This window comes from Rattus rattus, chromosome 9, assembly GCF_011064425.1.
Source record: "Rattus rattus isolate New Zealand chromosome 9, Rrattus_CSIRO_v1, whole genome shotgun sequence".
Taxonomy (NCBI): domain Eukaryota; kingdom Metazoa; phylum Chordata; class Mammalia; order Rodentia; family Muridae; genus Rattus; species Rattus rattus.
This window is the reverse complement of record NC_046162.1, coordinates 83,167,599-83,182,932: the sequence shown is the minus strand read 5'-3', so window position 1 is coordinate 83,182,932 and position 15,334 is coordinate 83,167,599. Positions and strand designations below refer to the sequence as shown.

The window sequence follows — 15,334 nt, the reverse complement described above, 5'->3', positions numbered from 1 at the left end:
CCTCAGGAACCACAGTTCCCTGGTGTGCTGCCCTCTGGGGACCAGACGGAGAGGGGCCGGTTCTGGAAGGCACGCGAAGGTAGCCTTGTGTCGCAGTGTCCCCGCCGCCGTCGAAAGCGTGCACCCCACCGAGGGGGAGGGCGGGCTCGCGCCCCGTCGGCCACCACGCGGCGGGAACTCGAGGCCCCATTGGCCACACAGAGGGCGTGCCGGGACTCGTGCGCCAACGGTCCGGGCCTCGGCGGCCGGGCGCTGGCAGGAGGGGGCAGGGCGCAGCGAAGGCCCGGGGGATCGAGAACGGTGGGAGAGCCAGGCTCGGCGGGGCGAGGCCCAGGGCCCGGGCGGGCGATGGAGGAGGCGCTGCTGTCCACCCCCATCAACCCCAACAACTTCCCCGCCAAGCTGTGGCGGCTGGTGAACAGCCCTCGGTACCGCTCCATCCGCTGGGACGGCCGCGGCGAGGGGCTGCTCATCGACCAGCCGCTCTTCGAGGCCGAAGCTGCTCAGCCCGCCCGGCCCGGGTGCGGGGCGCGGGGGGAGCCAGGAGCAGCGGCGGGGGGCGGCGGCAGCGGCGCCGGGCGCCGGGGCGAGCCCGAGCTCTTCAAAACCACCAACTTCACCAGCTTCATCCGCCAGCTCAACCTCTACGGCTTCCGCAAGGTGGTGCTGGGTGGGCCAGGGGCGGCGGGGCCCGGGCCCGGGCCTGGGGCTGGCGGGCCGGCGGGCGACGGGCCACTCCACCACTTCCACAGCCCGCACTTCCGCCGCGACCAGCCTCAGCTGCTCGTTCACCTCAAGAGGCTCACCAGCGCCAACAAGGCCAAGCTGGCGGCCGGACTGGAGGTGCCCTGTCGCCCGCCCAACCGCTTCCAGCGGCTCCTCATCACGTCAGCCTCTGCTTCGGCCTCAGCTTCTACCTCCCCGCTGCAGCATCAGGACCCGCCGCCCCAGCCCGCTGGGCCCCGGCCAGAGCAGCATGGTGAGTGTGTGCCGCCTGGATCCTCGCTCTCCATCAAGCACGTGGGCAGCAGGGAATGAACACCGGTTCTGCACAACCCCAAGACTAGGTCACATCATCCTCACTAGCACTTGCATTTCCTTTGGCAAGAGTCCATAAGCGTCTCCCTTATCTGGTTTTAGCTGCTAAAAGGACTTGGGCTTTAGGCTTGCTCTCCACTCTTCTCCAAAAAAAAATAGAGTGAGCCCCAAGAGCTAACCTACTCCCAGACCTCTTGAATCAATTACCAGTACCTAGTCTCTCCACTGTTTTTATCAAAGCACTGGGTAGGAGAGGCCTCCATTGTCCCACAGTCACAAGAACAGGCACGCTACAGGTTTGGTGCAAAGGAACAATGTCACCACCAAGAAAACTTAAGGCATTATTTACCCAACCAAGGAAAAGAGGAACAGGTCCCTGGAGTGCACGATTGTTCTGGGACACGTCACCTTCCACCCATTGACATGAATAGAGCTGTAGACACTGTTTATACATAATCTAAGGGGCAAGCTTTGATCCAGTGTAGAGTAGAACCAATTCACTAATACTTGGAATTTTGATGCCTTACTTGAGATGTTGTGGTTGGACAAACATAAAGCAAAATGGCTAAAAACGAAACAAAGACCAGATGTCAAGGCTTAGTTTAAAAGAATTTTAAAATGCATACATTTATAATTTATTGGGCTTTCACAACTCCTGGTCATTCCAGATCAGGGGAGGGGGAGGGGGAACTGTGTAAATATTCAATGAAAAGTTACGAAACCTGTGGTCACAGTTATTTCATGAGCTTGATTTGAAGTGCCAGTCTGCACCTTTACACAGGTGAGGGTGACGGTGTCCCCTTGCTCTATATGGAGGTCACAATAGACAGCTGTACCAAGAAAGCAACAGGAAGCTGGATTTCTTTTCACCTTCGCACAGAAGAGTAATAGAAACAATTTTCAGACTTTGAAGTATGGGGAAAATGTAAATGTGCAAATAACACTATGGCCAGTTTAATCTAGGCCCAGTACTGAAGCAGGCAGTGCTGTGTTTGGAATCTGGAAGAGAAGGGCCCTGGTTTTCTGTCTGTGGAGTTTAGAAGATAAGGAACTAGGTTAAAGTTCTAGTAACAAGCTGGGAAAATGACTGGCACAGGAATGTTCTAAAGGCATTCTAAAGGAATAGTGAGCTACCTCAGGGCAGTGGCCCTTGATTTGGCTGAGGAATTGTGTGGAGAAAGACCATGGAGACAATCCTACAGAATGTGTGTTCAGGGGAATCTCTAGCTTGGGTTGTTTGTTTATCTTGTTTTGTTTTTCAAGCCTTATTTCTAGGGGGCATAAGGAGAAAAGACAGGGAATAGCCGTTCTCTTTCATCTTTCCCTCTACCTGTCTTAAACCAGTTGTATTCTTTTCGTTGGCGTTTAAAATTACGTATATTTACTTATTTGTGTATACGTGCACACACATGCTCTTGAGGTATGGCATGTGTGTGGAGGTCAAAGGACAACTTGTTTCGAGTCTGTTCTCTTCTACTGGGATCAAACTGGAGTCATCAGGCTTGGTGACAAGTTCCTTTACCCAGTGAATCCTCTTTTGTTATTTTATTTTTCCCGTTGTATTCATAAGGACAGTGTCCAGCTTATTTAAGCAGTTTAAAGGTTGTTGAAAAGAACTCATACCTCTTCAGTGTTTGTGTAGGATGTGTGTCTTCATGCATCTCCCATCTCCCTTCCTGTTGTCCTGTGCAGAGGCGGTTAGGATTGCCTGCAGCACAGACTTAGCTCAGAAGGCAATTGTGTTGCTCGTTCAGGGGTAATGTGATTCTGCTGCTAAGTTCAGAAACACTGTTGCAATTCGTTTGCTTTTATGTTCAAAGGTCTTTGGCCCTTCTACTTTTCCTCACCTCTCGTTTTGGGTTTTTTGTTTTTCTGTTTTAATTTTTTGGTCACAGGTCTTGCTGTGTAGTTGGATTGATCCTGACTTTTTTTTAACTCAGCCTCCCAAAACTGAAATTATAGCCATGTACTACCTTGCCTGGCTTCCCATGCCTAATTTTTTTATTCTACTTCAACTTGCCTCATTTATATGAGTGCTGCTTCCTACCTTCCATATCGTCCTTAATTGTAGAATAGTCTGTTTTAGGACTTAGCCTTCTTTTATTTAGATCTACTAAGTCAAGAATATACTTGATAAAAAGTGTGAACATTCTGTCTTTTTTTGTCTTCATTTTTTTTTGTTAGTTCATTTATGTTAATTTTTCCACTGACAACTTTTTTTTTTTTTTTGGACCTGTGCACTGACAACTTCTAATATTTGTTATAATGGTCAAATGAAGTTAAATTCTGGGAAGTATGAGTTTAAAGTCTTGTATGGATACCATAGGCTCTCCATAAGCAAAATTTGGGATTGTTGATGGATGATTAGTTTGATTTCATTTCCATAAAAGGAACAGAATCTTTAAAGACAAAAACTCATCATGGCCTATATTTCCAGAATTCTAAATTCAAACATTGCCAAATATACCTTAAAGATATTCTGAAGATATGAATGTGGTAGTTTATAAAGTTGGTCAGAGAGAGTCCTATTACCCAGTCCTTAAAAGAACAATAAAGAACTAATTATGTCTTAGTTCTTTATGAGACAAATTAATGATCTTTTCTCACCCCCCACACAACTGTTTTGAACCTGTTTTTATGAATTCTTTGAATATTTCGTACAATGTATTTTGATCATATTCATCCCTCACTCTTCCCTCTAACTTCTTCCACATCCACACCCATCAAGTTCATAAGTTCATGTCCTCTTTTATATATATATATATATATATATATATATATATATATATATGTATATATATATATGTGTGTGTGTGTGTGTATATATATTAAAAACCGAGACTAATTTATACTGCCCATGTACTCCTGGGTGTGGGCCATCCACTGGAGCATGGTTGACCCATTAGGGGCCACACCCTTAAAGAAAATGGACTCTCCTTTTCCCAGAAGCCAGCAACTGTGGACAGCTCCTCAGTGAGGCGTGGCCTCCAGCCCTGACAGTATTCTTTTATTTTCAGCAGCTAAAATAGGTAATTACCCATCACTCAGTTGATCACTGGAGAAGCAGAACTTATTTTTTTAATTCAGATCTAAACTACATTTTTGGAAACCAACTAGAGATTTAACAGCCTATCCCTGAAGAGTTCAGTAGGTTAAATGAGCTATATGTAGAGAAATCAAGTAGGGGACATGGTAGTTGGTATTCTCAGAAACAACTGTTGGGAAAAGTACCAGTTTCCTTAGGAAAACCAGATTGTTGGTGGTAAGTTCAAGGAATATGAATGTTAGAAACTGGTAGGCAAGCAATGTCATAAAGGCTGTTCTTTGTGCTTCTGAATTTGCAATTTTTTTCTCCATTAAATAGAGTCCTTGATTTTTCAGGCTCCAGAATTTGTATTGTTAGTATTCACGCATGTATTTCCTTATACTTTGTGTTAAGGCTTTATTTGCTAAGGAAATTGATTGCCATAGAAATAGAATAGGAGACATGCAAAGTGTTGAGTGCTTTATACTTTGAATGGGTAGATATTTGAGTGACATCTTTCAACATGTAGCTTGACACTAAAGTCACACATAAATTAAGTTTTGCCTCTGTTTAATAAAGACTAGCTTAATAAATTAATGATTAGTTTAGTAAAACATGTTGAAAGGAAATTGTGAACAACACATGTAACCAATAGGTAATATTCTCCTTTTGAATAAATTAGTTTAATTATTTTATATTTAAGAATTGCAATCCTTAAAGTAAATCCAGGCTATAATATTTATAGCTATCATGTTTAAATTATATACTTTTGTCCTTTTTTTTCCTCATTTTTTTCCTATCTGGTTAGATTTTTTTTTTTAAAAAAAAAGCTGTGTCAGAGTCTCTGAGACTAGGTATCTAAAGGTTTAATCATTGCTTCCTATGACACATGTGCAAGTCAGTGTTTGGTACCTGGGAAAGGTCTCTATTAGGGACTAAAGGAAAATAAAAATGCAGGGCTTGCAGTATAGCTCACTGGATCAAGTGCTATGCAAAACCCTTGGCTGATCCCCAGACCTGCAAAGAAAAAACAACCGAACCAAAAGCCTCACGGAAAGTGACCACTTGATTGATTGAGAAGACGACGAGAACTGGATGAGAGTTTTCACCCTGACTTTAATACAAGGGTTGTTTTTAAGCTGAGTGTTGTGGCACAGGCCTTTGATCCTTGCACTCAGTTGGCTGAGGCAGGACAATGCTTCAGGGCTTCAAGTTAGAACCTGGGCTATGTAGTGAACAATCAGGCCTGGTCAGAGCAACATAGCAAGACTGTTTCCAAAAAATTAGCTACATAAATAAATGTAAAATAAATAAATAAAGGGACCAGTGAGATGGCTCAGGGTAAAGATGCTGAACCCTACCCCCAGAACCCGCTGGGAGGTGGGGAGAACTAAGTCCAGAAACCATCCTGACAGCCACACACGTGCTGTAGCAGGCACACTCAAACAACAAGGAAATAGTGACTTAATCATTGCCATAAAGAAATAAAACAGTCATTGAAAGGGGGATAAAGGGCACGGTATCTCTGTGGCTCGAGTTATGAATTATTTCCATTATGGATTATCTGTGTAGTAGAGTGGTACGTGGCTGCCTGGAAACTCCTAGTTTGAGTGTCATGTAGCTATGGCCACCTTACTCTGGCCTCCTGTTAAATACCAAGAGCTGCTTGGTCTTCCAGCACCATATTCTAAATTTGTTTTTGCTGAATTTGAAATTCCATTGTGTTAAAAAGAATCTGATAGGTGAACAGTTTTTTTGACCTTTGGTTTTACTGTCTGATGGTGTATTGTAAAGTTTGTAAATGTGTTCTTCCTCTTTTATGCAGGACCAGTGGCTGTAGGACAATTTCACCGGTCATTCCGGCGAGATAATTTGTCTCCTTATTCCTACGTATCAACTTCATCCCACAACCACAGCACTTTCCCTCTGAAAGGTTTAGATCGTACCCCGATTCCTCCTAGAACATGGCAGAACTCCCTTGGAATGCACCCTGGACAAGTGGAGACGTCTCCCACTTTTTCAGATAAAGGGGTTCCATTTCCTGTACTACAGAGATTTCCAACCGAGGTTACTTATACGCTGCAGCCCAGCGCCACATCTGTACACGTTCAACAAGGTCCTCAAACAATGGTCAGCTCCTCCCAAAAATATAGTAACTACACACCCTCAGCGCAGTACTCCCAAGCCTACTATCCAACAGGTAGGAGACATTCGAGTTCACTGCTTCTATAACCGTAGTTTATAAGGACATTTATATTTTTATCGCATTTTAATCTTTGTTTGCGTAACAAATAGGAATATGCAGTTTTAAAATGTCAACGACTTCTTAACGAGGCATTTTTAAACAATATATGATTATCAGGGGCTGGAGAGATGGCTCAGGGGGTAAGAGCATATACCATTCTTGCAGAGGATGGTAGTGCCCATGTCAGATGACTCGTGACTGCCTGTAACTTGAGCTCCAGGGATCCACTGCCTCTGGCTTTGACTAGCACCTGTGCTCGCACTCCCATCCATACCTCTCCCGCTACTACGCCTAATTCACATAAACCTTGCGTGTACAATACATAGAAAGTTTCATCTGTTCTTAAGGATTTTGAGAATCTGTCACCACATAAAAGTGTGTATTTTCAGTGAAATGAAAATTCTCCATCCTCCAAGTGTATTGTAGTTGTGAAGCTAAGCTCTGGCGCCTACCCTGGACCTTACTCTTACTCCACAATTATTGTAATGCTTACTTTAGTTTATTGTTAAGATATGTTTTTTTATTTCACAAATGAGATTACCGCAATCAGATCTCTTTAGCATTTCAATAAGCTTCATAAGAACACATGCTCTTTGAAAATCAACGCCTTCGGTGTGGCGAGTGCTGGAGGCCTGCACTCAGGAGTACAGGCTAGAACCTGACAGCGGGAGCTGTGACTTCATCCAAGGACATGAAGACAAGCTGTAGATCCCAGGACACTGGGATTCTTTCCATCAGTTAACACTGCCTTTGCTTCTCAGAGAAAAATGCAGTGTTTTCATGACTTCACTTGCATAGCATTTTATTTGGTAGAAACACTGGCAGTGGTGCGTTTCCTCATGCACGGTTCCAAGCTTGTCCAGTGCTTTGACATCAAGACGAAGTTCACCCTCAATAACCACACAATCAAGTTAAAAAGTTACAAAAATTCTCATAATGCCTTAGGTATGTCTGTAGTTTCGTGTTTAGCGTCATTCATAACTACCCTGGGCTGTGTGTGGCCCATGGCTGTGGGTCGGACAAGCCTGCAGAGTGAGACAAGGGTCAGAGCTTTCAGAGAAGACCAGAAAGAGAAGGAAGGGGGCATTTCTCTGTTTTGATGAAGGGCCTAGGGGGAGCATTTCTATCATTTTTGCAGATCTAGAAAGAACCTCTGTAAGATGTTTGCTAAGCCGTTTTTCTAGGGAAGATTTGACAAAGCAAAGGGAATATGAACTAGAGAAGGAATTTACAAGTTGTAAATGTGGTGACCTGTGTTTGTGATGTGATTGTTTTCTAACTGTTAACATCTAAATGTGTTTTATAATAGTCCTCGAGTTTACCTAGTGCACATTTCAAAGGCAGTGCTCTGTTCTCACTAAGCATCTGCACAGAGTCCAGTGTGGATGTTTAGAGTTAAGGCGACTCTCTCTGGTCATGGAGCTGAGAATGAGCAGAGTAAGGATGAGTTCATCACTTTGCCTATTAGTAATACTAAGCTGAAAAATTTACATGGTCTGAAGAGAATCCAGAGTTCCATTTTTCCCATTAGAAAAATTTTAAACGTACAATCTTATATAGAAAATGATTAAGCTCTAATATTTTCCAGATTTGCAGCTACTTCTTTGAGGAAAACAGTCTGTGCAATCTTTAAGAGTAGAAGATGGCTAAATTCATGTTTATAAGCTGTCTGTCTTAAATATAGCAACAAGTAGGTTTTTGTTACTGGTGAGTTTAATCCAATATTTTTTCTTTTAAAGATGTTTACTTTTATTTTCTTTTTAACAGTAATTATCTTTGACAACTAGATCATATCCTGAGTTTAGTAATGTACTTACTTATAAACATGAATGAACTGGCTCTTATCTACTGACTGTAAATTTAATCTAGTGTTTTAATAAATAAGCATTGCTAGCTAAGTTATTTTAGCTGGATTATGTGTATGCATAATGTATGTGTAGGTAGGTAGTATATTTTGGTTTTGTTTTTTGTTTCTCTGTGTAGCCCTGGCTGTCCTTGAACTCTGTAGACCAGGCTGGTCTCACAGAATCTGTCTGCCTCTGCTTCCCAGTACTGGGATTAAAGGCAGGTGCCACCATGCCCGGCTTATATATTGTTGGAAATTAGGTCTCTGTGTCATCTTGGCTGTCCTAGAACTCATTTTGTACACCACACTGGCTGTGAACTCACGGGTCAGCATGCTTCTGCCTCCTGGATGCTGGAATTAAAGGCATACGCCACCCCATTCAGCCCTGTCTTCTTCATAATTTTATATTACACAACCCAAATAACTAAGGAGTTACTCAGCACTAATATTTCCATTTCTAATACTAAGACTTAGATATTACACAACCCAAATAACTAAGGAGTTACTCAGCACTAATATTTCCATTTCTAATACTAAGACTTAGAAGCTTCTTGAGGATCTGGGGACAGGTTCCGGTGGTTAAGAGCACCGGCTGCTTTTGAAGTGGACTTGAGTTCAATTCCCAGCACCCACATGGTGGTCCACAACCATCTGTAACTCCAGACACAGAGGATTGGACACCCTCTTTTGACCTCCACTGGCACCAAACATGAATGTAGCGCACGGACACACATGCAGGCAAAAATATTTGTATACTTTAAAATAAATCTAAAAGTGTTTTAGAAAAGCTTTTGGGGAGTTGAAATTTGGATTATGCAAAAAAGGGTAGAAAAGGACCTTATCTTTCCATTTGGAGTTCCAAGGGCATTTTCCTATGGGTCGTCTACTAGGCATGGTGGCTTGAGTGCTATATTCCTGCAACCTAAGGAACAGATGAATATAATCTGAAAGTTTTTTTTTTAATTGGAAAGTATACTTGGAGTTCTATGCAACCTTCATCAAAACTCCTGGTTTTGTATTCTATAAGACCTTCTTATAGATTACTTGTTAGTGTTACTAGTGGTTAATAGTAATCATTCTTTGGAGAAGTCATATTTGTTAAATTATTAATTTGGGGTATTATTAAAAATAGTCTATTTTCAAGACAGGCATGGTAATGTACACGTTTAACCCCAGGATAGGGAGATCGAGGCCAGCCTGGTCCCCAGAGCAGGTTCTAGGACAGCTAAGGATACATAGAAAATCTCTGTCTCAAAAAAACAAAGACAAAACAAAACAAAAGCAACAAAAAACTATTTTAGCTGGATTATGACTTTGTAAGTTACTACTTGTCTGCAAGATGCCAAGAATGCAAGAATGTGGACAGAGACATTTTTTAAAGAAACAAGAAGGAAGTGAGACTGTAGCTTAGTGATGGGGCTCTTGCCTAGCATGCATAGCCCTGGCTCCAACCCCAGCACTAAAGACCAAAGAACACACACACACACACACACACACACACACACACACACACACACACACAGAAGCAATAGTAAGAGCTCCTGTTGTTGGGGTAGTTTACGTCACATTGTGTTGTTTGGGTTTTGTTTTGTCATCATTTAGGAAGGATAATTTGAAATGTCTATAAAGTTTCTCAGAATATGGGGGGAAATAGTCATGGCAGCTTCTGTATTTTGTCTTAGCCAAAAGGCTGAGAAGTGCTTGTGCTGGCTTCTAACGCATGGCATGAAGCAAGTGAAACTCCAGTGGCCGTTCTGAAGGACTGTATAACTATAAACAGAGCTGCATTGTTAGATAAGCTGTGGAAAAGAGACTGCATGGAGAACACTGTGCAATTGCTGAGTCTCCAAACAGGACACGAAATGCTGAGCAGTCAGTATTTAGTGAGCATCTATTAACAGCATGATGAACACAGCCTTCTCTAAGTTAAGTCAGCCGTTACTACTGAAAGGCAAGACAATCCCTACCACATCCACTTAGGTCATAACAAAAAGACTAACCGAAAATTGTTGTCATATTTCAGTTCCTTCAAAACAAACTCTTGTGATCCAAGATTTAAATAAAATTTTAATAGAAAACAATAAATTTTATCTAAAGATAGTTGTGGGGCACTGGAGGGATAGATGGCTTAATGGTTAGGATCACTGGCTGCTCTTGCGGAAGACCTGGGTTCAGTTCCCACCTTCCAAATGATGGCTCACAGTCATTTATAATTCCTATTCTAGGAGTTCTGGTACCCTTTTCTGATTTCTGTGGGCAGATGGGGAAAGCTGGGTGCTTTTAACCCTAGCTTTCAGAGGGCAGAGGCAGTCAGATCTCTGAGTTCAAAGCCAAGCTTGCTCTACATAGTAAAGTCCAGGACAGCAGGACTGTATTTTAAGACTTTATTTCAAAATTAATTAATTACTCAATTAAATAATTAAGGTAAACAACAACAACAAAAACAAAACACTTGGATTTGCCCTCTTAATTTATGGCTTTATGGCTACCCAAATTTGAATTTTAATTTAATAAATGATTAATTTCTGTAGTTGAAATTTGGAATCCAAAAACTAAAAAAAAAAAAGGTGCCATCAGGCTGGCTATCAAAATAGTCCTCTCCTTAAATCCTGTTGGCTGGGAAGTAGAGGCAGGCAGGTCTCTGAGTTCCAGACCAGCCAGGGCTTCACAGAGAAACACTGTCTCAAAACAAGACACAGATTGATCATTGGAGTGACTTTTATATCTGCCCTCCTTTGAAGCACTAGTTTTCTTCACATTTTTAAAATCAAAGACAAAATATTTTATCTAGTATTATATATATATATATATATATATATATATATTTTTTTTTTTTTTTTTTTTTTTTTACTGAGGCAGAGTATCCCCATGGTTTGGCTAGCACAGTTAGTCATAGTGCCCAGGCCAGCTTGTTTCTGCCTCATGATTGTCTGGCGTGTATATGAGTACTAAAGATCCACACTCTGGTTCTCACGCTTCTGTTCAAACTGCCTTACCACTGACCCTTCTCTTCAGTCCCCAGAGTTATATTTTTAAGGTCAAAGTAGCAATTAACAAATTATAACTGTCTTTAATCTGATTTTAAAATGAGTATTTAAATAGTAATTACTATGACCAGACACTGTTTTAAGGACTTTCCAAATATTAATTCACTTAATTTTCAGACTTTCCTTGTTATAAGATAGGTTTTTGTCATCTTATAGATGGGGAAGCTGAAGTACAGCTAGTAAGGAGCAGACTGCAAGGAAGCTAGCCTGCCTGAATGCTGTGTTTTCTGTCTACCTACCTTCTTAGGAAAGGCCTCTCCCCAGCCCCTCACCGTGTGTGTGTGTGTGTGTGTGTGTGTGTGTGTGTGTGTGTGTGTGTGTTTTCTTTGCTGTTTTGTCTTATTTTAAGGGAATCCTGGTATTTCTCCCTGCCAAAGTTAGCTCTTCTCAGGTAGGGTGGATAAGGAAGAGGTTGATATTATATTGCCAATGGTGTTTATGGGACTGTTCTAAATTAATAGCTTATCCTAGCCCAATGAGGAAAGCCAAGCGGGGGCTCTGGGTAGTGACTGCTTTACTGTGCTTCAGTACCTTGTCCTCCCAGCAGAGTCCTTGATCATAATGGGCCCTTGACAGCATTTGTTGAGTAGAGTGGACCAGTTCTAGTCCCAGCTTTTCATTTAGTCATCTAATACGGTCTTCGATGGGTTATCATATTTCCCAATTTCTCATTCCAGAGGGAAACAATAAGAGTTTGGGCCAAAACTGAATAATATCCTTGAACAGGTTTTATAAAAATTGAAAAACTGCTTACATGTAGATGATAAAATACTTTAGCCAGTATGAAAGGACACATTTGTAATCTCAGCACTTGAGATGTAGCAGCAATAGGTTCAGAAGTGCAGAACCAGCCTGGGCTACACGAGACCTTGTCTCAGAAAGCACACCCGCGCACACGCACATGCACACGCACACACACACACACACACACACACAAATATTTAAAAAATCAGTCTTACATGAGTCTAGTAACTAATAAAGGCTGAGTTTATGTAAACATGTGCTTTAGGGCCTGGACAGATGGCTCAGTTTCGGTTTATACCTGCCTGTGATGCCTGGAGCTGAGGACCGAACCCAGGGCAAGTGCTCTACCACTGAGCTAAATCCCCAACCCCTGCCTGTGACCCTGTCATATTTAATGTGTGAATTTGTCATTCCAGGGGCCCTGGATCCAGTGTTCTCCATGGGCCTACATGGACACCTGCACTCATATACAAACCCACATAAAGATATATACATAATTAAAATACAATCTTGAAAAATGCAAGATACATAACATTTTGGAATATTTTTATTTCAAAATATTTTTTAAAATTGTTTTTTAAATTTGTCCTTAGGCAAAAAAGGTTACTAATTATCATTCTCTCTCACTTGTGGCTCTGGCTGTCATGGAGCCCACTGAGGTCTGCCTGTGTGTGCCTCCCACATGCTAGGCTTAAAAACTCTTGTTGGCTTTGTTTTGTGTTTGAATTTTGTGTTACATCTATTGATTGTATAAACTACTGATACATACAGACTCACAGATAATGGAAACATGTCATCTTTCGCAAAGCTCTCACTATTTGGGTTCTTGGTCAGTATTTGGATGTAGCCTAGGTCTCTGCACATGCTAGGTAAGTACTCCACCATTTATTTTGCTTACATTCGAAAGTTCGGTTTTTAGGGTTTTAATCTTACATGATGTACAGAAACACATATAGAATATAGAGTTATGCATTTTCCAGGGTTCTGTTACTGTGCTCAGATACGACTTTGTGCTTATGGAAAAGAGGGAACTGTCTCCCAGAAAACAGAGCAAAACCACGCCATCTTTATAAGAAAGTGTGTATAATCCAACCTTAACTCTTTTCCCTGTCATTTTTACATTCACCATCACCGTTGTGCGTCCCCAGACCTTTTCATCCCCCTGTCTGAAATCAGGACCTATTAGATGTCAACTCTTTCCAGCCCTGAGCAGACTGCCATCCTCGTTTGTGAATTTGACTCTTTTGGATACCTCATATAAGTTAATTATATAATATTTAATGTGTGAATTTGTCATTGTGAATTGTACAATTCATTGTCACTAATTCACAATATTCATTAAATCATCATTTCCAAAGCAATCACCATACTAGTGAACTTGTATTATCTAAGCAATGGCTTTTGTCTTCCTTTTTCCTGACCTTGGCAGTCACTAATTTTCTGTCTATGAATATTGAAGACTCACATAGAGTCATATAATAGTTACCCTTTTGTTACTAGCATATTTAATTTATCATAATATCTTTTTAAAAAAGATTTATTTTATGTATATGAGTACACTGTAGTTGTCTTCAGACACACCAGAAGAGGGCATCAGATCCCATTACAGATGGTTGTGAGCCACCATGTGGTTGCTGGAATTGAACTCAGGACCTCTGGAAGAGCAGTCAGTCCTCTTAACCACTGAGCCATCTCTCCAGCCCCAGCATAATATCTTAAAGGTTCATCTACTTTGTAATATGTGTCAAATTTTCCCTTTTAAAGATGAATAATAATTATATACAAGTACTAATATTTATCTATTGAAGGATTCTAGAGTTCTTCCAATTTTTAAACTATTGCTACTCTGAGCATGGATATAGAATTTCTGTTTTGTTTTGTTTGAGAAAGGATATTACTGTGTATCCCAGGTAGGTTTCCTCCTTTACTATACCCAACTTAAAAATATGTTTTTCAGACCAGATGGTGCCAACACATGCCTTTAATCCCAGAACTCACTAGGCAAAGGCAGGTGGATCTCATTGAAGCCAGTGTGGTCTATAGAGTGAGTTCCAGGACAGCCCAGGCCCCATCAAGGAATCCTGCCTCAAAAGCCAAAAACAACAATTTTTTTTTCAGATTTCTACTTTCACTTATTTGAGTGTACAGATATACTTCAACTTACAATGGAGTTATGCCAACATGTTATATAACCTGGTCATAAATTGAAGGTTTACTAAAATTCATTTAGTATACCTAACATTCAGAATTTTCATAGTTTAATAGTAGGGCATTATAGGTTATCTGATGCTAGGAACTGAAGCTCACTGCTGGTACCCAGCATCTCAGGGTAATGAGCCGAGGAACAGATAGTTTCAACATACGGTTTATACCAAATGCGTGTCACTTGTACACCATTGTGAAGTTGAAAGGTTGTAAAGCACTGTATTCCAGGTGACTTTTTCTTCACCACAAATGAGATATTACAGCTTTATTCACTATAGTAACTTGATCTTGAAATTAAATATATTACTACATCTGTTTCTTTTGAGTATTTATGTGAGTGGGCATTCTATCACTATTAACACTGTGCTGTCCTGGAGTAGATTCAAGTCTGAAACATTATATGTTTGGATGATTTCCATAGCGTAAAGTGCAAATGTGTTTGCATCACCTCTAGTGAGGGCAATCAGTAATTCTGGATTTTTATTATTGAGAAAAATTTAAATGTCTTCTACTCTTGTTTGCATATGACATGGGTTTGAGTTTTTCATTTATTTATTTTTAGTTTTTTGTTTTGGTTTAGTTTGTTTCCTTTTTCTTTCTTTTGTTTTTGTTTTTTTTGTTGTTTGGGGTTTTTGGTTTTTTTTTTTTGGTTGTTTTGTTCTGTTTTGAGACAGGGTTTCTTTGTGTAGCCCTGGCTATCCTGGAACTCACTCCGTAGATCAGGCTGGCCTTAAACTCAGAGATCTGCCTATCTCTGCCACCCAAGGGCTGGGATTAAATGTGTGCCACCATGCCTTGTTTATGTTTTTTCTTATACATGAAGCTGAATTTCTTTAGTGAGCACTGCCTTCAGGAAGACAAAGCAAGATCTAGATATAGAAGGAGTGTCTAAGGACACTACTTGGTTTTATAATGTCATTGCTTTCATAATGCATAGTACATCATTTTTCACATACTAAACACAGCTTGGATTTTGGCACCTAGCTTTGCCTATTTGGCATACTAGCTAATCCCACACTCTGTTCTTTTCATTGACTATATGTATGAAGTAGGGCTGCCCTGGCAAGCAGGAGTCTTTGGGGTGTGTAACTTGGCAGCCTTTCTGTTTTCCATTTCTCATCTCTTACTGGACACTGACGAGCATTTACGGTGTGCCGTCTAATTATACACTAAAAGCAGTTAGC

General features: G+C 41.1%; 1 protein-coding gene across 1 annotated transcript in view; it reads left to right on the top strand.

The window, feature by feature from the left end:
* The first annotated feature begins 348 nt into the window (after positions 1 to 348).
* Hsf5 (heat shock transcription factor 5) overlaps positions 349 to 15,334 on the top strand; it is a 42,915-nt gene continuing 27,929 nt past the window's right edge. Inside the window, exons 1-2 of the mRNA XM_032911649.1 lie at positions 349 to 979; positions 5,889 to 6,263. Of these exons, the coding sequence (XP_032767540.1) occupies positions 349 to 979; positions 5,889 to 6,263 (1,006 nt within the window). The remainder of the gene's footprint in view (positions 980 to 5,888; positions 6,264 to 15,334) is intronic.